At 41.4% G+C, this 19,759-nt stretch overlaps 1 protein-coding gene across 1 annotated transcript in view; it reads left to right on the top strand.

Moving 5' to 3' along the window:
* CELSR1 (cadherin EGF LAG seven-pass G-type receptor 1) overlaps positions 1-19,759 on the top strand; it is a 160,906-nt gene that overhangs the window by 120,238 nt on the left and 20,909 nt on the right. Inside the window, exons 10-24 of the mRNA XM_054399449.1 lie at positions 20-205; positions 524-637; positions 1,031-1,205; positions 1,915-2,056; positions 4,002-4,122; positions 5,346-5,529; positions 6,333-6,434; positions 8,277-8,371; positions 8,674-8,883; positions 11,493-11,676; positions 15,055-15,198; positions 16,113-16,314; positions 16,635-16,802; positions 18,668-18,794; positions 19,224-19,424. Of these exons, the coding sequence (XP_054255424.1) occupies positions 20-205; positions 524-637; positions 1,031-1,205; positions 1,915-2,056; positions 4,002-4,122; positions 5,346-5,529; positions 6,333-6,434; positions 8,277-8,371; positions 8,674-8,883; positions 11,493-11,676; positions 15,055-15,198; positions 16,113-16,314; positions 16,635-16,802; positions 18,668-18,794; positions 19,224-19,424 (2,355 nt within the window). The remainder of the gene's footprint in view (positions 1-19; positions 206-523; positions 638-1,030; positions 1,206-1,914; positions 2,057-4,001; positions 4,123-5,345; positions 5,530-6,332; positions 6,435-8,276; positions 8,372-8,673; positions 8,884-11,492; positions 11,677-15,054; positions 15,199-16,112; positions 16,315-16,634; positions 16,803-18,667; positions 18,795-19,223; positions 19,425-19,759) is intronic.

Raw genomic sequence — 19,759 nt, 5'->3', positions numbered from 1 at the left:
AGATTTTTTTTTTCAACAGATACTGAACAATTACGTGCAGTTTGAAGTGTACAGTGGCCTGAGCCAGGTTGCTAGTTTGAAGATGAGACAGTTGCGAGTCAGTGATGGGGAATGGCATCATTTATTAATAGAGCTGAAGAGTGCTAAAGATGGTAAAGACATCAAGTACCTTGCTGTCATGTCCTTGGACTATGGGATGTACCAGGTAAGGCAGCATCATGATGTTACCTCTGTTTCTAGGAGAAAGTAAGATAAGGGATTGTAGAAAAATAATTGTACTGTGAGCCATGTTCTGCAATGATTTGTGTCTAATGAAGTTATATTAATTTATTAAGCCTGACAATAAGGTATCTTATGAACAAGTCTGTAAAAAGTCACATTCAGATGTCTAACTCCTCACTGCTTTAATATTTTTTCTTTAATCTACTGTCAGCTATTGCTTGACTCTTTCAATACGGAAAGTAGACTGTCTGTCTCTCAGAGGGTGATAGTGCTTCTCAACAACTGTCCTTTTCCTCAACAGAGCACTGTGCAGATTGGAAATCAGCTACCTGGACTGAAAATGAAAAGCATCATAGTGGGAGGTGTCTCAGGAGACCAAGTCTCTGTTCAGCAGGGTTTTTATGGCTGTATGCAGGTATGAAATCAGAAATGTAGCAACAAAGTGTGAACACTTAAAAAAATACTCCTGTCAAAATGTGGAGTTTTCTTTTTCATCCGTCCTCAAACATTTCTGTGTCCTTCATCAAAATAGTAAAGTCCACCAACTTTCCCAGGTACAAATCTAGTTTGAAGGGGGAACATCATTTGAAAAAACTCTGGGTTTGGATCATCAGGTGATGTTTCTTTAAAGTGTGGCCTTTTGGATCAATGGAAGTAATGAAACACATAGTACTCTGGTCAAAATTCACTCTAATTTTAAAATTATTGTCTTTTGTCATTCAATTAAGGGATTTGGATTAATGGAAGTAATGAAACATGTAGTATTCTCTTCTAAACAAACACTAAAATAATTGTCTTTTGTCACCAGGGAGTAAGAATGGGAGAGACATCTACAAATATAGCTACACTCAACATGAAGCAAGCTATTAAGATCAATGTGAAGGAGGGCTGCGAAGTGGATAATCCTTGTGATTCCAACCCGTGTCCACAGCACAGCTACTGCAGTGATGACTGGGACAGCTACTCATGCATCTGTGACCCAGGTAACCATCCCATGCAGTCATCCAGGTGCTAGGTCCCATCTTCATGCACTTACATGAGGATTAGCAACAGCAGCAACAGTATGCTTGCAAAGTGCTCTTCTGATTCTTCCTCTTCCAGTCATTATTACCTTTCTCCATCTTACTGTAGCAGCCTTGAAACTGCAGTCATGGACTAAAAGTCATTTTTTCTACTCAGCATATCAGCCAAACAGAGAGACTGTCTCTGGACCAAAGGGCACAGAAAACTATGCACCTCCCAATTTTTTTAGTCTGCTTTCTATTTCTTTTTTTCTTTTCTATTCCCACCCTTTTCAGCTGTTGAATTTCAGTTTCACAGTCTGCATTTTAATTGAGATACTTCAAATGTTTTCTCTGTCGTGGTGCATGTATCCAGCACCAAGCGCAGTCACCTCCCCATACACTGAGGGAGAGAATACAAACTGTTTGTAATACATGCCCTGAATGAAAAACTGGCAACCAAAGGAAAAAGGATGCCTCAAGCATGTTAACAAACTCTTAAAAAACCTAGTCCACTATCTTTTCTTTACTGAGAGAGAAAAAAGAACCTTCCTTCTGACAGTATCTCAAGGGGAATCTACTGATTATTGAAGATATGTTATTAGTGTGTAAGCAAAATAGATGGTCTTTTGGAGACATGCAAATCATAAATTACAATGGTTGCTGTAATTTTATGACCTTATCTCCCCAGGGTACTTTGGAAGAGACTGTGTTGATGTATGTAACTTGAACCCATGTGAGCATGTCTCCACATGTGTGCACAAACCTAGCTCATCCCATGGCTACACCTGTGAGTGTGGACAGAGTTACTATGGGCAGTACTGCGAGAGCAAGTAAGAGAATTATATTGTTCTTGGTTTTTTGATCCTTCCAGGTAGCTCTTCTCCTAAGGTGGCAGTCCTCCTGCTTCCTTTTCTGCTTTGTTTAGCTTTCCTGTTGCAATTTGAGTGTTCATAGTAGATGGTATTTACAGGCTCCCTGCCCTTTGGCACTCCTGAGCTGTCTTCCCAGAGACCAGGCAAACCTCTATATGCTCAGGGACTACTTTTTTTCAACTGCAGCTCAGATTCTCAGCAGCGTGTGCTGTGTTACACAGTGCTGCATCTGACCTGTATCTCGTCCGTGGGTTTGGCTTGAGTTTGCTCTATGTCTTTCCTTCAGCTCCCCTAGCACACACCAGCTCCCCCAGCATGTATACAGTACTGTGCACTCATGGCCAGATAAAACAGCTTTGCAGTCCCTGCACTGGTAAAAGCCATATCTTCTGGACAGTCTGAGAAGCCCATGTCCTGTTGCCATGTGGAAGAAACGTGCCGATTCCCTCATCGCCAGGCTTGTGGTCTCAGATAAGTGTTCAGCAGCCAGCCTTATCCCAGAGACGGCACTTTTATTTACTGTAATATGGGCCATTCATGATGTGCAAATGAAGTGTATTTGTCTGCCCATTTAGCAACAGCTCATGTGATGCTTCCTTCTCTTTGAAAACCACAAGATTGTTTCTTCTGCCTTTTGTTGTGTGGGCTTGCAAATGTTGGCTGTGTTGTTGCCAGATTCATCTTTCATTCCTCTGCATTAGCGACACAGAATTGTCCCTTGTCATTATCTGCTGGCATCATGTCAAGTGCAACCTTGTGTTTTGTCATGTTATAAAGCACAGAAGTGCAAACCTGATAACTACCATGAACAAAATTCAGCATGGTTTTTGAAACAGACAGCAAACAGCTTTTTTTCTCCTGAAATGAGCAGCAGGAAGGGGATTCCTTGTGTGTTATGATGATCACAGACTCAGCAGTGTTGTCCTTCAAGCTGTTGCTTGAAGAAGAGTTCCAGCTAGCAGAGGCCCTGGTCACTGCACTGATCCCTTCCCAGAGCTCTCCTTGCACTCACTGGTGTTGGGGCATCTGTGGGACAAATCTACTCAGAAGCTCAACCAGAAAAATAAGAACCAGCAAGAATGAGTATCCTTCAGCAGGGGTATCTTTTCAGTTGTCGCACAGCCTCCGATGAGTGGTGATGCCTCACTCGTAGTGAGTCATAATTTGGACTCATAGCCCAGATCAAAGCTGCCACCGTTCCCTATTCCATGTCCCTGGCTGCATGTGTACCAGGGCTTTTCAGACCCTGTGGTGAGATGGCTGGGAAAGCCATGTGTTGTCTGAAAGTAGTGATTTTTCTTTATAGGGTGAGCCTGCTGCCAGCTTTACACCTGGGCTAGTATTCCCACAGGTTGGATAAGCACTTCTGCCCACAGCAGGGCTCAGGCAGGAGCTCATGAGGGCAGGGAGTGGGATGTAAAATGTTAGGGAGCTGTACTCCAAGGCTGTTTGTGGCAGCAGGTTAACCACCTAAAGTTGCCCAATTTGTTTAAGTGCTAGCACAGCCTGACACGGTCTGTCCAGCCTGCCCCAGACAGTGCTTCCCCAGGAGTTGACTGAGGCTGGTGAGGCTATGACCACTTCCACTGGGCACCATGCTCTCTCCCACAGAAAAGAGCACTTCATTTGCTTGTACAGACCTACACTTCTTATAAAGAGGAACTGGTTTGGAAAATATTTTAAAAATCCATTCCTTCTAGGGTTTTGTAGCACTGATACTCTATTTTTATTTATTACAGTGTATGTATATTTAAATATGTATTGATTGTTGGCTGCTACGGGCAGATAAAATACACTCATTAAGCTGATAGATAAAGTGCAGATTTCACTCAAAGCAATTTTCCCCCCACTTTTCAAGAGAAAGCTTGAAAGAACTTTCTTTCAATTTGATTTTCTTTTATAGGATCGACCTGCCTTGTCCCAGAGGCTGGTGGGGAAATCCCATCTGTGGCCCATGTAATTGTGAGACTAGTAAAGGGTTTGATTCTGATTGCAATAAGACCAATGGAGAATGCCACTGCAAGGTAAGCTAAAGAAGTCAAAATTTCTGTAGTTTGAAAAATAACTGTACCACCAATACCTACAAGTGAGTACCTTGAGACAAAGTACACACAGTTTTGCTTTGTATCATATATATATATGTGCAAAGTGTAGTTAATCTTTACCTATAACATTTTCCTGGCACCACCCTTCACAAAATCATACTGTGCAGCTCTTATCTTGTTTGCATTTTGAAAGCAAAACTGAGGGGCTGAAAGCCTGGCTCTGGTCTCCCTGAAGCACAGCCTGGTTTATCTGGGGAGATCGGGCCTGGGTGCAGAAGAGTGTCAGTGGTGGCTTGTGCAACACAAGTGAGTAATAGCCACAGAACAGATCAGGCCAGCTAGGTGAAGCTCTGCCCTGTGCAATGGCCAGCAAAAGGCCTAGCATCTGGGGAGAGGTAAATAATATGAGAGGCTAAATGCTTTCTTCTGTGCCAGCTCTGTTAAGTTGAAGAGGAATTTGGCATGGACAGGCAGGGACAGAGGGGGGACATGGGAGGGGAGGAGCTTCCCTCCTGAAAGTTTTACAAAGGACTTCTCACAATAGGTTTTACAATAGGCTTGAATGACATCAGAGGAGCTGGGCCTGTGCAGACCAGCAGCAGTGAATCTGGCCCTGTAGTCCTTTTTGAACTGCCAGCAGGACACACAGCAACTGTTGCGTTAAATCGAGTCAGTGGGGTGCCACCACCATGCTCTTGTGTAGTCACGTAATGCCTCAGATCAAAAGCATTTACAGATGCTATTTGAATATGTGATCATTGGTTGCTCTCCACCCTGTACGTGAAACACAAGTGGCTGGTGCAAGAAGTTTCCTTACTGACTTGTTCACATCATACAAGAGTGGAATTGCAAAGCAGAGAAAACTGCAAATCCTCCAAGAATACATTTGCTGAGCATTGGTGGCGAGTACATGGGCCTTCTGCCCTCACTGCCAGTGGTGGTCTAAGCCCTGGGTCTTTGTGCCCCAGGGCAGACCAACCATCTCCCCAGCACTCAGCTCTGCCTTTTCCCATTGCCTGGGCTTACACAGCATGCTTCCCATAGTGAATACATTTTCTGTTAATAGTAATATCATTATTATCCCATGCTTTGCAAAATTCGTCCTTTTATAATGTACATGCTACTAGAGCAGGATATCAGAAACACAAGGAATTTGGAATGTAAGTCACATAGCTCCTGTCTTTCATTTTGTTTTTTTCTAGGCAAATTACTACAGGCCCCAGAGCAGTGACACCTGCTACCCCTGTGACTGCTTCCCGTCTGGCTCCCACACACGCACCTGTGACATGGAGACAGGACAGTGTCCTTGCAAACCTGGTGTCATAGGGCGGCAGTGCAACCGCTGTGACAACCCGTTTGCTGAAGTTACTGTGAAGGGCTGTGAAGGTACCTCCTTTCCAGCAAGTGCTGCTGATCAGCTGGGCTGTAGTTGCAGGATCAGAGCTACTAGCAGCAGGCAGATGGGAAGTGCACAGAGGTGGCCATGCAGCTGCATCCAAGGGTGTATCTGAGCCCCATGAGGCAGCTCCAATGGGGGCAATGGGAGCTGCAGCAACCTAAACATGTACCCCTCTTGTTAAGGTTGTGTCAATATGGCTTATGGGAGCTAAGAAAAAAGAAAAGCTCATATTTCTTTAATTTTCATGAAATGGAAATATATCAATCTTAAAGGGGGGAGAGCAAAACAATAATCCAATTCTACTTGAGACCTAAGTTCATCTGCCAGCGTAGCATTGTTTTGGTGTGCTGCAGCTGAAGAAGCAGGCAAGACCTCTCGCACCTACTACCCTCTGCCTTTCCTCCCTGTCTCACCTATCCTGCATTTCCTCCCACCTACCTGCCCTCCTTCTGTGATCAGCACAAAGCTGCTGCAGCAGCCGTCTCACCACAATGTGTGGGTGAAATGAAGGAGAAACATTTTCCCACAGTAAAGGAGCAGTCAGATATAGGCAGAGCCAAAATCCAGAGCCTCATAATCATCCCAAGCTCTCCTCTGCCTGTACCTGTTTGTCCACACCATTGAATAAGAAGCAGTAGATGAGTTACAGTTTAGAAGGCATTGCAATGGACAGGTGTTCTGAAAGTGCTTGTGAATTACAGAAATGCCCTTTAGACAGGTAGAAATACCTCCTTGTTGTGATTTTTTTACCTTGTCAGAAAAAAGTTATCATCTCTTTTTCTGCTTTCAGTAATTTATAATGGCTGTCCCAAAGCTTTTGAGGCTGGTATTTGGTGGCCACAGACCAAGTTTGGCCAACCAGCTGCTGTGCCATGTCCTAAGGGATCAGTGGGTAAGTTCCCTGGGTAAAACATTAACTACATTTATCTACATGCCTGTTTGAGGAGAAAAAAAAAAAGAGAGAGAAAAACGTGTGTGCATAGGGAATGGCATTGATTCGTTGGGTCTGGAGATTACAGCATAGCTTGTCCATATCACAAGCAGAAAAATTTAGATAGCTGAAACTCAGGAACTATTAAAACACATTTGAAATTGTGGCAATAAAAAAATATGAAAGTACAGCAGATAATCACATATGAAGAACAGAAATTCCTTATCTGTTGTTTTGGGTGGTTTTGTTTTTTGGTTTTGTTTTGTTTTTTTTTCAAAAAAGCATGGTCCAATTTTCTGTTTAGCTAGCAATTTTAACACGTGTAACTTAAGTTTCTAGTGACTTGTACATGTTCTTTAGTGATACAGCTCTTCTGGGAAAAGAAAAAATGAGGAAAATCATTTATGTGATGATTGCTTTACTAGCGTTGCAGGCTAATAAAGCTAAGAGTTCCAACAGAACTCACATATTTCCACTTGACATCTTTTCTCTAACCCATAAGTAAGATAGCTGAAAAATGCATTTTATAAAGCACATGATCTGTGGTGTTTTACACAGCAAGGAAATGACAACCTGCTTTTTCACACATGTCCCTGGAAAGATTTATGAGATATTTTTTAATGGAGTTCACAGCCTTTTCTGAAGGCCCTTGTGTGGGAAGTGAAACCTCTGTCTCATTTCTGGGCCTGGTAACTCTCTGTTGCAAGGACTCCATAGGCTCAGTGAGTTATAAGTGGCTATATGATTTCCCAAATATTACCAGGAGGCGGTCACTGCCTGTTGGTGTGCATATTTGTGGTCAGCCAGGCTTCTTTCTGAGGATTTTAGGAGACAGAACTGATGATTTTTTTTTTTTAAGTAAAGAATATTTACATTATTAAACAGTATAAAGTTGAAATAAAATATATTTTCTGCACTCTTCATGTGATTGATCCCATGTGTCTTCTTAGCAAATAGGCCAGCAGGCAAGGGTACTTAAAGGAATTGTGGATTTTAAGTTCTGTAGAACATCCAAAAAAAGTAAGCTTTAAAATGAATATTCAGAACCCGAGGCTTAACTGTATTCACCTAATCATGGAAGAGAAATAATACAATTATGTATCATTCAGTTCATTATAATTCTTATGTAGAGACCAATAATTAAATGGCTTAGACACATGCAGTACATTATGTTCAAGTTAACTGGCACAATGTAAATTTTGCATTTGATAACTTGCAATTCATTATGAAGGATCCACAGCCAATAATCACATTTTTAAATTATTTCATAAATAGTACAAATTAATAGGCTAAAGTAAACAGTAAACTACTCTCAGACTGTTCACAGGTGGCAAAAGACAGTTCTTTTGGCTGAAGTGTTGGCTGAAGTGTTTACCACATGCAAGCACGTTCTGATGCAAAGACAACATTTATCCCAGAGGTCTTCCTACACAGGCTGTTGTACAGAAGTCTGAGCTTGGATATGTTTTCAGAAACACTTAGGAAGTACACAGTTTTTCTCATATTTGGTATAAATAAATTGCTGAATTAATTTGAAAATTAGGGCAGCAAGTCTGAGAGCAGTTCAGCAGGTCATGAACCTTGCCTAACTTTTCTCTAAAGGTTGAGGAAAACGATTCATGAACAATAGTAGTATTTAACTTTTCTCAGACAGGAATCCCAGTTTGGAAAGTGAAACATGTGTATAGGTCTAAAAAACTTGAAAATGTAGGAAATATGAAAGCCCAGGATATTGGACACCTGTGAAGATCTATTCAGCACAATTCAGAACGTTATGTACCGTTAACGCTTTGTTTCCTTCAGGAAACGCAGTTCGCCATTGTAACATTGAAAAGGGCTGGCTGCCTCCCGAGCTTTTCAACTGCACCACCCACACTTTTGTCGATCTAAAAATCATGGTAGGCTGTGTTTTCTCATTTTTGCTTTTGTTTTGTAAATCAGATTTCAGTTTAACATCTCTGCACTCATGTTTTAATTGAGTCCTTGAACTTCCTCACTTCTCATCAGGATCCTTGTGCTTTTCTGGCCCTCAGTTAAATTTTCCATTGAGCTGTCCTGTGAACCCTTTCTGAAGACGCAATTCTGACCAAACAATTCCTTTGTGCCAAAATCCTTAAATGATGGTTGTCTTTGTAACTAGAATGAAACAAAAAATTAAATGCTGCTTCATTGTTTCTTATCTTCCTTGTCTCTGATTCAGAATGAGAAGTTACATCACAATGAGACCAAGTTGGATGGAGACAAAACCATACGGATAGTGAGAGTGCTGCAGAATGCCACCAGATACACACACAGCTTGTATGGCAATGATGTGAGGACAGCTTACCAGATGATGATCCGGGTCCTTCAATATGAGAGCCAGCAGCAAGGGTTTGACTTGGCAGCCACAAGGGACGTGGAGTTCAATGAAGTAAGAGAGATACTGTGTACTGTGCTGAGCTTTTACAGTTCCTCTTAAAAGCTGTATGGCAATGGAAAATTAAATTAATCTTTGACCAAGGTGGAGTGAATATCATGTAATTTCTTCACCTATTTCATAAATGAGTCTGTATTCTCTGGTAAGTTGATAACACGTGTGTATGCACACACATGTAAAATACAAATATTGTAGTAAGTGTTGTTACAATAAATATCATTGTAATAACAACCAAAAGCAAAATTCCCCAAATGAAAAAATAATTGAGTTGATGTGTTATTCCTGGATAAAATAGCTTTGTGTATCATATTCAGTTTTGTTGGAAAACTTTTTTAATACAGTTATTTTCATTTAAATGTGCAGTGGACTAACTCTGAGCCACTTACTGATCCTGAAGATTTTTTGTAATTTAGTCTGGAAACACTTGAGTCATGTTTGTTGGAGAATTGGGTACATTGAAAAATACTCCATACTGTATTGATAAGTGATGCAGCCACATAAGAGAATGCATGTCAAGGGGCTTCTGCTAATCAGAGCAATCATGAAAGACACAGTTATTACAAAAGACCTGACTACATCTAAAGAACAAGCTCTAGTACCCTCACTGTCTGGGTGAAATACACAGTTTTGGTGGAAAAATGTGAGATGTGGAAGGAGTTGGGAGTTTTTTGTGATTTGAAAACATGAAGGTAGGATACCCCCTGCCAGGCTTGTAGGGCTTTCCTCACTGGCATGTGTGCTGCTGTCCATGCTTGCTAATACTATTTCCAAGATCCCAACCATGGCACAGCACAGAGTCCAAGCCAAAGCGTCCTGCTGGACTTGTGCTTAGCAGAGCCCAGGAGCTCAGGCACCAGTGTACAGGTGCTGGACCAACTCTCCATGAGCCAAGACTGTCCTCTATGCTGGTTGGAGATGATCTGGCTCCCTTTGAAGGTGTGCTACACCTAGCTCACACTACTCTGGGAGGACCAGCCAGGTTAGGCAGACTTTGGGGTGAATTTGGAGACCCTGTGCAAAGCCAAGTTGCACCAGGAGGGGACATCCTTGGGAACAGGAGAAAATGCGAATGAGAAAGTTCCTCGATATCTTGGGCTGTACATTCCACAGAGAGTGGAGAACTTCTGAAAGATTTAACATTTTAGATGCGCCAGATTTTAAAAGATTTATTTTTCCTTTCCTAAGAGACACTGTGCTGACAAACTGGTACCTGCAGGCTGTGGAGTAAATGAATTTCCCTATTCATATCCTGAGAAGGACCTTCATTTTTAGCATGTTTTGTTAAGTAAAAATAAGAACAATAAGGAAAAAATGTGTTGGAAACCTCTTTTTTAATTTATTATTCTCTTGGCACTGAAACTCATACAGATGATGCTTCAAGAACTCTGTAGGGTTTTTTAGAATAGGTGAGGAATTTGAAAACTGATCAGTAAAGCTCATGAGAAAAAATGAGGTAACATCCTAGGCTGAGGAGCACAGGGGAGGAAGGTTGTTGGGTTTTTTATAGGCTCAAATAGAAGCTTGAAAAATAGATGATAAAAAAACATAAATTACTTCCACAAACACCAAGGAGGCAATGGTACCAAGCACAGCATGTGTCTCCTACGTTCCTAGGGAGCCATATAGTTCTTCTGAACTTAGATTAAGGTATTCATACTGACAGCCCTCTTTATCTCGGAACAAGCTTGCAGCCTCAGACAATACTTCAAGAATGTAGCATCTTCCCTGTCTGTTTCTAAATAATGCCAAAATATTTGCCGCATTTATGCAATTTTTCCATAGCTAGGAATTAGGCTTTGATACAACAATGTAGTTCATAGGTACACCAAGATTAAAAACTTAGCACCTTTCCCATTTAAGCCATTTACCAGTCTCTTTTGGGGTCTTCTTCCATTCAGCCATATTCTTGTAAGAAAGGGCAGAAGGGGCAGGTCCTCAGCTAGAAATTATTTTTAACACCATTTGTAAGCAATATAAAAATGGGGAGAGCACAACATGATTTAAGTTTTCTTACATATTCTCAAGTTTGTATATGCAAGTTAGTATTTGCTCTTGTCATTCTTCACCATGTAACTTGACCTGGTTGTCCAGGAATCAATATGGGGGTGGAGGGGAACAATAAATAAATAAATAAACAAACAAATAAATAAAAAGAAGCAGAAAACAATATTTCTATCTTTGACTTTCTTTTGATTTTTAACACAGCATGTTATTTTTATTTCTCTGGGACATTCTTCAGAGTACATACAAAGCACTCCACTTTTTTTGCTTTTCATCTCTCTGAAACAAAGAAAACATGGTTAGGTTTGGCTTCTGTGTTTCCCTGCTAGATTTTCTGTTGTAAAGAGGAAAGAAAGACAGTTCTCTTACAGCCTCCAGTTTTGACTTACTTTGCTCATAAAAAGTTTGGAGAGATTTGCTTTATGTAGCAAGAAAATCTCAGGGTGAGTAACTGGTGTGCATATTTTCATGTGTCTGCAATAGAACATGCCTGCATTAAAATATTTCACCTGAGGCAGTAATGACAATCATTTTCAGTGTTCCTCACTTGAAACCCAGCCTGCTCATAATTTATGTACTAAATTATGTACTTTGTTTCTCAGAATATTATCAAAGTGGGTAGTGCTCTACTGGACCCCAGTAATAAGGAGCATTGGGAGCAAATTCAGCGAACGGAGGGCGGCACTGCTCACCTGCTCAGGCACTATGAGGAATATTTCAACAATGTGGCCCAGAACATGAAGAAAACCTATATGAGACCTTTTGTCATTGTTGCCACTAACATGAGTGAGTATCTGTTTTTAAAGCTGCCATTTTGTGGTAGAGCTTTAAGAATGTGCTGGATAGAGGAGCTAGCTATTTGTTTTGGTAGTACCTACTGAGAAACACCATACCTGGATTTTCTAATCTAATCAGTCCATTCATTTCAAGTCAATTGAGCCTTGAGCCATATCGCTCAGCTGCCATGGGGGCCTCCTGGGAGATGTCTGATCCTCATACAATTGACATCAGCCAATTGGTCCAGCCTGCCCAGATCCCTCTGCAATGCCTTCCTACCTTTGAGCATATCAGTATATCAACATTTCCATCCAGCTTGGTGTCATCTGCAAACTGATCCTCTCATCCAGATCATTGACAAAGATATTAAACAGAACTGGGCTAAATACTGAGCCTTGGGGAACACCACTTGTGACCAGTTGTGGATCTAAACTGAGAAGGAAGCATCAGACATATGAAGACACCTTCCCCACTTGTCACAGTAAATGCCTTCCCTGAGAAGCAAATAGCAGGTGGTGCACTCACAGGACTCTGAATCTCTTCACGGGTGCTCCTATGCACATCCAAGTGGAGCATACCAACCACAGCCTGCTCTCTCCATTTCTTCCCAGCTACCAAACATTGAGTTGATCAGGTATTGGTGAGAGTCCTGCTCTGAGTGGGAGGTGAAACTGCATCAGATGACCTTCAGAGATCCCCCCAAGCTGCATTGTTTTTTCTTTCAGATGTGGTCCAAATTGTTATCAGCCTGAAACTGTATTTAGCTTTTCAAGCTGTTGCTTTTATTTCAGACCTGAAGAAGGGCTCATGTGCCTTAAGCCAGGGCTTATTTTCCCAACTACACCCATTGCTATAAGTGAGTCTTCCTTTGCCTACAAGCCTTGTCCTGAGAGTTCTTCATGTCCACAGTCACAGGGGCATAAAAAGCAAAGGCGTTAGTCAATCAAGCTACTAAGTCATAAAGTCCTGCTGCAACTCTAGGGGTGAAGGACTATTGCTGAACTAAAACTGAAATACTTTGATTTCTGTTTAATAAACCAAAACCAAAATATTTTATTTTGATTCAGGGCTGTCAGAATCAAAATATTTTTGTCTTCGCACTCTAAAAAAGTTATACTCTAGGCAAGCTGAGATGAAAACAAAAAATCCTGCAGGGTTTTGAACAGTTCTTCCTGAATAAAAATATAGGAGCTTGGGAAGGATGAGGCAACTCTGGCTTGAAAGGAGTCTGTTTTCTTTTGAACCGTTTTTCCAGGTGAACATGGTGTTAATGAAGTTTCCAAATGGCTCATCTGGGAATTATTTAGAGACTAGGAAAGGAATGGGAATTTGCAGGTCTTAACCTGAGTATTTCTTCATATAGAAATGTGCAGTGGATTCCAGCTTTTGGTGTAGGGTTTCCCCCAGGTCTTCCAGTTTCTCACTTTTATTAGAACATCTAAATTGGCACTCAGTGACTTCTCTCAAACTGGAAAGTTCAAGCCAACTCAGCAGCTTTTAAATATTTGGCAGTTAGACAACAGGCAGAGCTGATGAGGTGAGCCAGAGAGGAACTGCTAGTGTAGAGGAAGAACTCAAGGATAAAGAGTAGTCCCAGGTAAGATCCAGGTTACTTTCTTTCTTTGACTGACTTGGCAATTTAACAGATGCAGAACTATATTTCTGAAGCAGTGGATTTATCTTTCACTATGAGAAACAAGTCTGGAATTGGAACATGCCATTTATAGAATACTGGTTTGGAAGGGACCTCAAGGATCATCTGGTCCAAACTTTCTTGGCAAAGCGTAATCTAGACAAGATGGCCTCATTCTTCCCAGATGAATCTTTAAAAGTGTCCAATGCTGGGGACTCCACCACTTTTCTGTGGAGATCATTTAACTGACAGATTGTTCTCATTGTGAAAAAATTTCCACTTGTGTCCAGTTGGAATCTCCCCAGGAGTAACTTGTACTCACTACCTCCTGTTTTTTCTAGGTGACTTGCTGTAAAAAGGGAGTCTCCATCTGCTTTGCAGCCACCCTTTAAATATTGGAATGTGGCGATAGTCTCCTCTAAGTCTTCATTTCTTTTCTTTTTTGTGTAATGAGAACCAAAACTGACCACAATATTCCAGGTGTGTCCTGACAAGCACCGAGTAGAGTGGGATTAGGACTTCTTTATCTTGGCTGGTGGTGCCCTTGTTGATGCAATCCAACATCCGTTCTTTGACACAGCAGCACATTGTTCACTCATACTGAGCTTGTCAGACAGGACCCCAAGGTCCCTTTCCACAGAGTTACTCTCCAGCCAGATAGATCCCAGCCTGTGCTGCACTCCTGGGTTATGTTTCCCCAAGTGCAAGACCTTACACTTCTCCTTGTTGAACTTCCTAAGGTTCTTGTTAGCCCACTCTTCCAGCCTATCCAGGTCTTTCTGCAGGGAATCTATCCCTTCTGAAGCGTCCTTCCCCATTCAGTTGGTGTTGCTAGCAAACTTCATCAGGGTATGCTTGATCCCCTCACCCAGATCACTTACTAAGATATCAGACAGCATTGGGCCTGGTATCAAGCCTTGGGGGGCTGACCCCACTTGTGACAGGTTGTGGGTTTGAAGAAGAGCATTCTTTGGGTGCAGCCTGCCAGACAGTTCCCCACCCATTGAACCAATTGTCTAGACCATAACACGCCAGCTTCTCTAGAAAGAGACTGTGGGGAACTGTATCAAAAGCCTTGGAGAAATCCAGTTAGACAATGTCTACCGCTTGCTTCACATCAACCAACCAGGTTACTTTTTTGTACAAGGTAATCAAGTTTGACAAGCACTTGCTGAATCTGTGCCAGTTCTTCCCAATCATGTGCTTCACTTGAGTTGTGATACCCTCCAGGAAGATTTGTTCCATAACTTTCCCAGGGGTTGAAATAAGAATGATGGGCCTATAATCTCCTGGCTCCTCCTTTAAGACCTTCTTGTAGATGGTGGCATCATTAGCCTTCTTCCAGTCTTCTGAGACTGGACCTGATGGCCATGACCTCTCAAAGATTAGCAACCTCACAACGATGTCAGCCAGCTCTCTTAACACCCTTGGGTGGATAATATCAGGGCTCACCCATTTGGATATTTCCAATGTTTGCAGTAGTGTTTTCCTAGTATGAGGTACTGTCTTGTGAATTAGTTTCCACTGCAAAACAAGTTTGTAATTTGATATATGTAACATAGTGCTGACTCGTGAGCATTTAGATGTCATTTAAGGTATTAACTGAGAGAAATTAAATTTGACTTTGCGTTTGGGAGTTTAATGTCTTTTCTGTGTTGTGCAGATATTTTAACCTTTCAGTTGTATTTCATTGGTCACAAGGTCATATTTGAAAGCATTGAAGTTAATTTTATGGGAAACTTTTGTTCTTCCAGTTATTGCTGTTGACATCTTTGACAAGTCTAATTTCACGGGAGCTCGAATACCACGATTTCATGAGATTAAAGAAGATTATCCAAAAGATCTGGAGTCATCTGTTGTCTTCCCTGATACTTTATTCAGACCTTCAGACAGGAGAGGTAAACCCCTTCTGCTGCTGTTCAGAGTGCAATTTTGACTAGCTCCCAAGGAGTGTGATTAATCCTCATGAAGCAGAGTGGTACTGAGGTGAAAGCAGGGTGACCATCTACACAAGTGAACATTATTTAGGGATGGAGCAGCTGTGCATACTTCTGAGGCGTTTTGCCTGCCGGCAGCAACAGGAGCATGGAGGGGCTGCATAACTGGCTGTACCTGTCTGGCAGGTCTTGCTTGAGGCCCCTCAAACCACCCTGTCAATGCAAGGGAAGGTCTCTGCCTCAGTTCCCACCAGACAGGATGGGACAGACACCTGGAGCCTGCAGCCCCCACAGCCACCTCTCCCTGGTCCCTGCAGAGATGAAGGGAGGACATGTGAGAGATGGAGAATGCAAACCTGGGAGCAGAGCTGTGTTATCAGAACTAGAGAGCAAGTAAACAGTTACTGAGCTGCTCAGGGACATTAGCGACGAGGGAGAATACTCGGGAAAGTACCTGCTTCCCAGTGTCTCTGGTCTCTTGGCAGGGAGAAATCCCATGTGACAGATAAGTGCATTCATAACTCTAGCTTGGCCACGTATAAAGGTATATCCAATTTAATAGCATGCATATTGCTTTAATGTTCTCTTTTAATTATGCATGGAGTGTATAATAACTTACGAATCTTCTGGCTTAGAAATAGCTTATTTTCTAGCTAGACTAAATAGTTATTCATGGTTCAATGACTATTTGATCAACAGATGTATAACCATGAAATGTACTAAAATAATATTAAAATTATCAATGTACCGTTAGTGTTATATATCTAGTTATAACAACAGTAACATTTTTGTATCTTTGCAAAGCAAAAGTAACAGTTTAAATGAAAGCTCCAAAATTGTGTGGGAAGAATTTAATATTTCTGTTAATTCCATAGCAGTGCCTACAATGAAGCCTTCAAATCAAAAATTATCCTCTAAAGTAAACAGTGATGCACTAAATCCTGAGAGTACTTTTGCAAAGAGAAGGAAGCGACACCCTGATGACTCAACACGTCATACTGTTGCTGTGGTCATTATATACAGATCCCTGGGACACCTCCTGCCTGAAAACTATGATCCTGATCGAAGGAGCTTGAGGTAAATGTCACACCTGTTAGTGGATTGTACAGATCCCTTCTTCCACTTGCTCTGAGTGTCAGGGGTAGACAGAGCTGCTTTGATACTAACCAAATGTCATCTGTGCTGCAGCTGTCACCACAGAACTGTCTCTTGTCCTCCTCTGGCACCCTATCAGTAGTGCCAGCAGCTCTTGGAAACACAGCTGTATGGAAGGCTGATGATGCATCTACTTCACTTTCTGAATGGAAGCAACTGGAAATCTTTTATCTGCAGAACCTACCAACTCAGTGCTTTGCATTTTAAGTTTAGATCACTGTGCATTTTTTCTCCTTCTGCAGATTGCCAAATCGCCCTATTATTAACACACCTGTAGTGAGCACAGCCATTCACAGTGAGAGGGAGCTTCCTCCCAACCTGGTGGAAAAGCCCATCATAGTGGAGTACACCATGCTGGAAACAGAGGAGAGAACAAAGCCCGTGTGTGTCTTCTGGAATCACTCTATCACGTATGTCTCCTTCTTGCTCTAGGACTGTGTGTGGCTTCTGTCTCAGCAGAAAAGTTCTGCCCAGGAGGATAATTCTGGAGAAAAATCTTTTTTGCTCAGTTTATTTGACTGGCAACTGATTTCTGGTAGAATACAACCATGTAGTCTTTTTTCAACAACCTGGGAAACGTGGTAATATTCATTAAACTCCTCATACAAAGTAGCAGCCATTTGGTTCCTACAAAACGCAGTGCACCTTTTCATCCAGCAATAATAAACCTCACAATTTCCTTGTATTTGCTCATGCTTTTTGCCCACAGATTTATATCTGGACAGGCACAGACTGACTCTAGGTCCTGAATTCATGGCTCATCTAAGGACCCTAGATCAAGACTCTCGCCCTCTTTTTAGGAGGGCATCTGCACAAGAGATGATTCAGTTCTTACATGAGTTGAATCTTCTCCTGTTACACTCCAGTGACTGTGGACAGAGTATATGGTAAGGAGGTACCCAACCTTGATGCCTCAGCCTGGCCCAGTGCAAAAAATGAGAAAGTAAGTCTTGATGTCAAGAAGGAGGACTGATTTTTTGCAGATAACATTACATGAATCAAGATCCTAAATTTTTGTATCTCAAATTCTTTAATCAAAAGTCACCCCAAAGACAGTTACACCGATAAGAAGCAACTATTGTGGATTTGCATTTTTAATGAAAAAAATTTGCTTAGTTTCCGTGAAAAATAGGAGGTAGAAGAAATAGCTCCTTTGGGACCTTGGACTTCTTCGAGTTGTTGGGAAACAGTCGTGATACATAAGCAGAACATAAAGAGAGTATTTGACTCCCTGGGAGAGAAAAGATGAAATATTTTGAAAATGGCTCGTTTAGGTCTTTTGTATTCAGTAAAGTTAAACATATAGACATATTTTACTTGAAAATGTGAAAAATGTTAAGAACTATATATATTTGTGTTTTGTTGGGTTTATGGCATTGTGGAAGCAACAGAATCCTGTTAAGAGATATTTCAAGAGAATGAATAAAAGAAAATGTGTTGAGAGGTAACTACTTGCTCTGCATGTTATAATTTCACAATATTGTAACTGCTACATATCTAATGTAATTTTTGACCATAAAATCAGATATATAGTGAGAGAATGATACTGTCCGCTCAGGGTAAGCTGTTGTTTCATAATAGCCCAAAAACTCTAGTAAACCTATGGAAAAATCCAGGCAATATTGTATCCTAGAAATAAAAAAGCAAGCTAACCAAGGAAATGTTTACGGGCTAGTCAAAAGCTTCAGGAGATCTTAACCTTTGAAAGGATCAGGTATGTTCGCAATAATAAACTACTCCACTTACCTGCATGTGAAGTAGTGTATTTGCTTGTATGTACAGATGATTCTGACAGTTATGAGGAAATGGCAAGATCCTTTTCATAAATTTTAAGCCTTGTAGGGGCTTGAATAGCTCATTAGCTCTAAAGTGATTCATCTATTAGCTATTTGCTGGCAACTTCAATGACATTGTTGTCTGTGTTACATCTTCCTACAGCTGCAGCTGAAAAGCAGCTCTCAAACTGCATGGGATGAGAGTTTTTAAAAAGCAAGTACACATTTCAAGAGAAAGTGATACCAAAACTGTTTAACGAATACTTTATTGCTGAATGAAAAAAGTGCCCTGTCACATCTAATTAAAAACTCTCTCAGTAACTATGAAACTATTTTATTAATCATCAACTTCACAATAGATAGTACTCTTCCTGGTAGGTGCCAACTATGAACATTTCTGTCCTCTCTGGTTGTGAAGCAAGACCTGCCCTGAGAGCAATAGCAGCAGGAGGCAAGGGGAGGTCAGAGACGGCTCTCAGGAATACCTTTTTTTCCCACAGGATTGGTGGGACAGGTGCTTGGTCCTCCAGAGGTTGTGAGCTGTTTTCCAGAAACCGGAGTCATATCGCTTGCCAATGCAACCATATAACCAGCTTTGCTGTCCTGATGGACATTTCGAAACGAGAGGTTAGTGATGTCAGGATCATGATTTTTGAGGGCTTTAGTTTTCAAGGGCTGTGATTCGGAGCTTGAACTTGAACTCTGAGCAAGGCTCAGAGCATTGTCAGCAGATCTGTCCTATGTTGCAGTGTGTCAGGAGTGCATTGCTCCACACCTGACAGCACTTGCCACTGGGTCTGATGAAAGGAGCTTCTTACCTTTTCAGTGCACCCTCTAGGTGCTGCTTGTACATGTTCACCATTTGAGTGATTTAAAGTTTTTTTCCAACCTAAATGATTCCATGATTCAAGATGCAGCATCGTCCACTCATGTTGGTCCTAAAGCAAAGCTGACTCAGTATTAATGAAAATATTGACATTCCAAGTAGTAGACATTCCAAGTAGATTGGAGAAAAAGGAAGGAAAACTCAGATGTCCTGTCAATGTCTTCCTACAGAATGGGGAGGTGCTTCCTCTGAAGATTGTCACTTACACAACCGTATCCATCTCACTGGTGGCTTTGCTGATCACCTTCATACTGCTGGTCCTGATCCGCACACTACGTTCCAACTTGCACAGTATCCACAAAAACCTGGTGGCTGCCCTTTTCTTCTCTGAGCTTGTCTTTCTTATTGGAATCAACCAGACTGAAAATCCGGTAAGAGTTGCTCTGTGCTTATTGCTAGAGTTGTCAAGATTTAAGTCAGTGAGTTCCTACTGCAACTTTTACCCGCTCCCATCTATTTCACTTCCTCTTCTTTTTCACTTCTGCTTGGCCTCAGTAGTCATTTGCAAAACATTAGACTTTTAATATATTCTTGTGTGTTTTGTGAGATTAATAGCAATGCCAGGAAATAGGAATGTATCTTATTTTCAAAGAATATATAATGGCAGCCCTGTTGACAGCCTATCCCAGAACTGAACCCTGAATACTGATTTATTCCTTCCTTTCCACCAGTATGTTTTCTATCTTGCTTTGCCTGTTCAGTAGGA

This window comes from Indicator indicator, chromosome 3 (assembly GCF_027791375.1).
Source record: "Indicator indicator isolate 239-I01 chromosome 3, UM_Iind_1.1, whole genome shotgun sequence".
Taxonomy (NCBI): domain Eukaryota; kingdom Metazoa; phylum Chordata; class Aves; order Piciformes; family Indicatoridae; genus Indicator; species Indicator indicator.
Note: the sequence above shows the minus strand (reverse complement) of the source record. Positions and strands in the feature narration are given on the sequence as shown.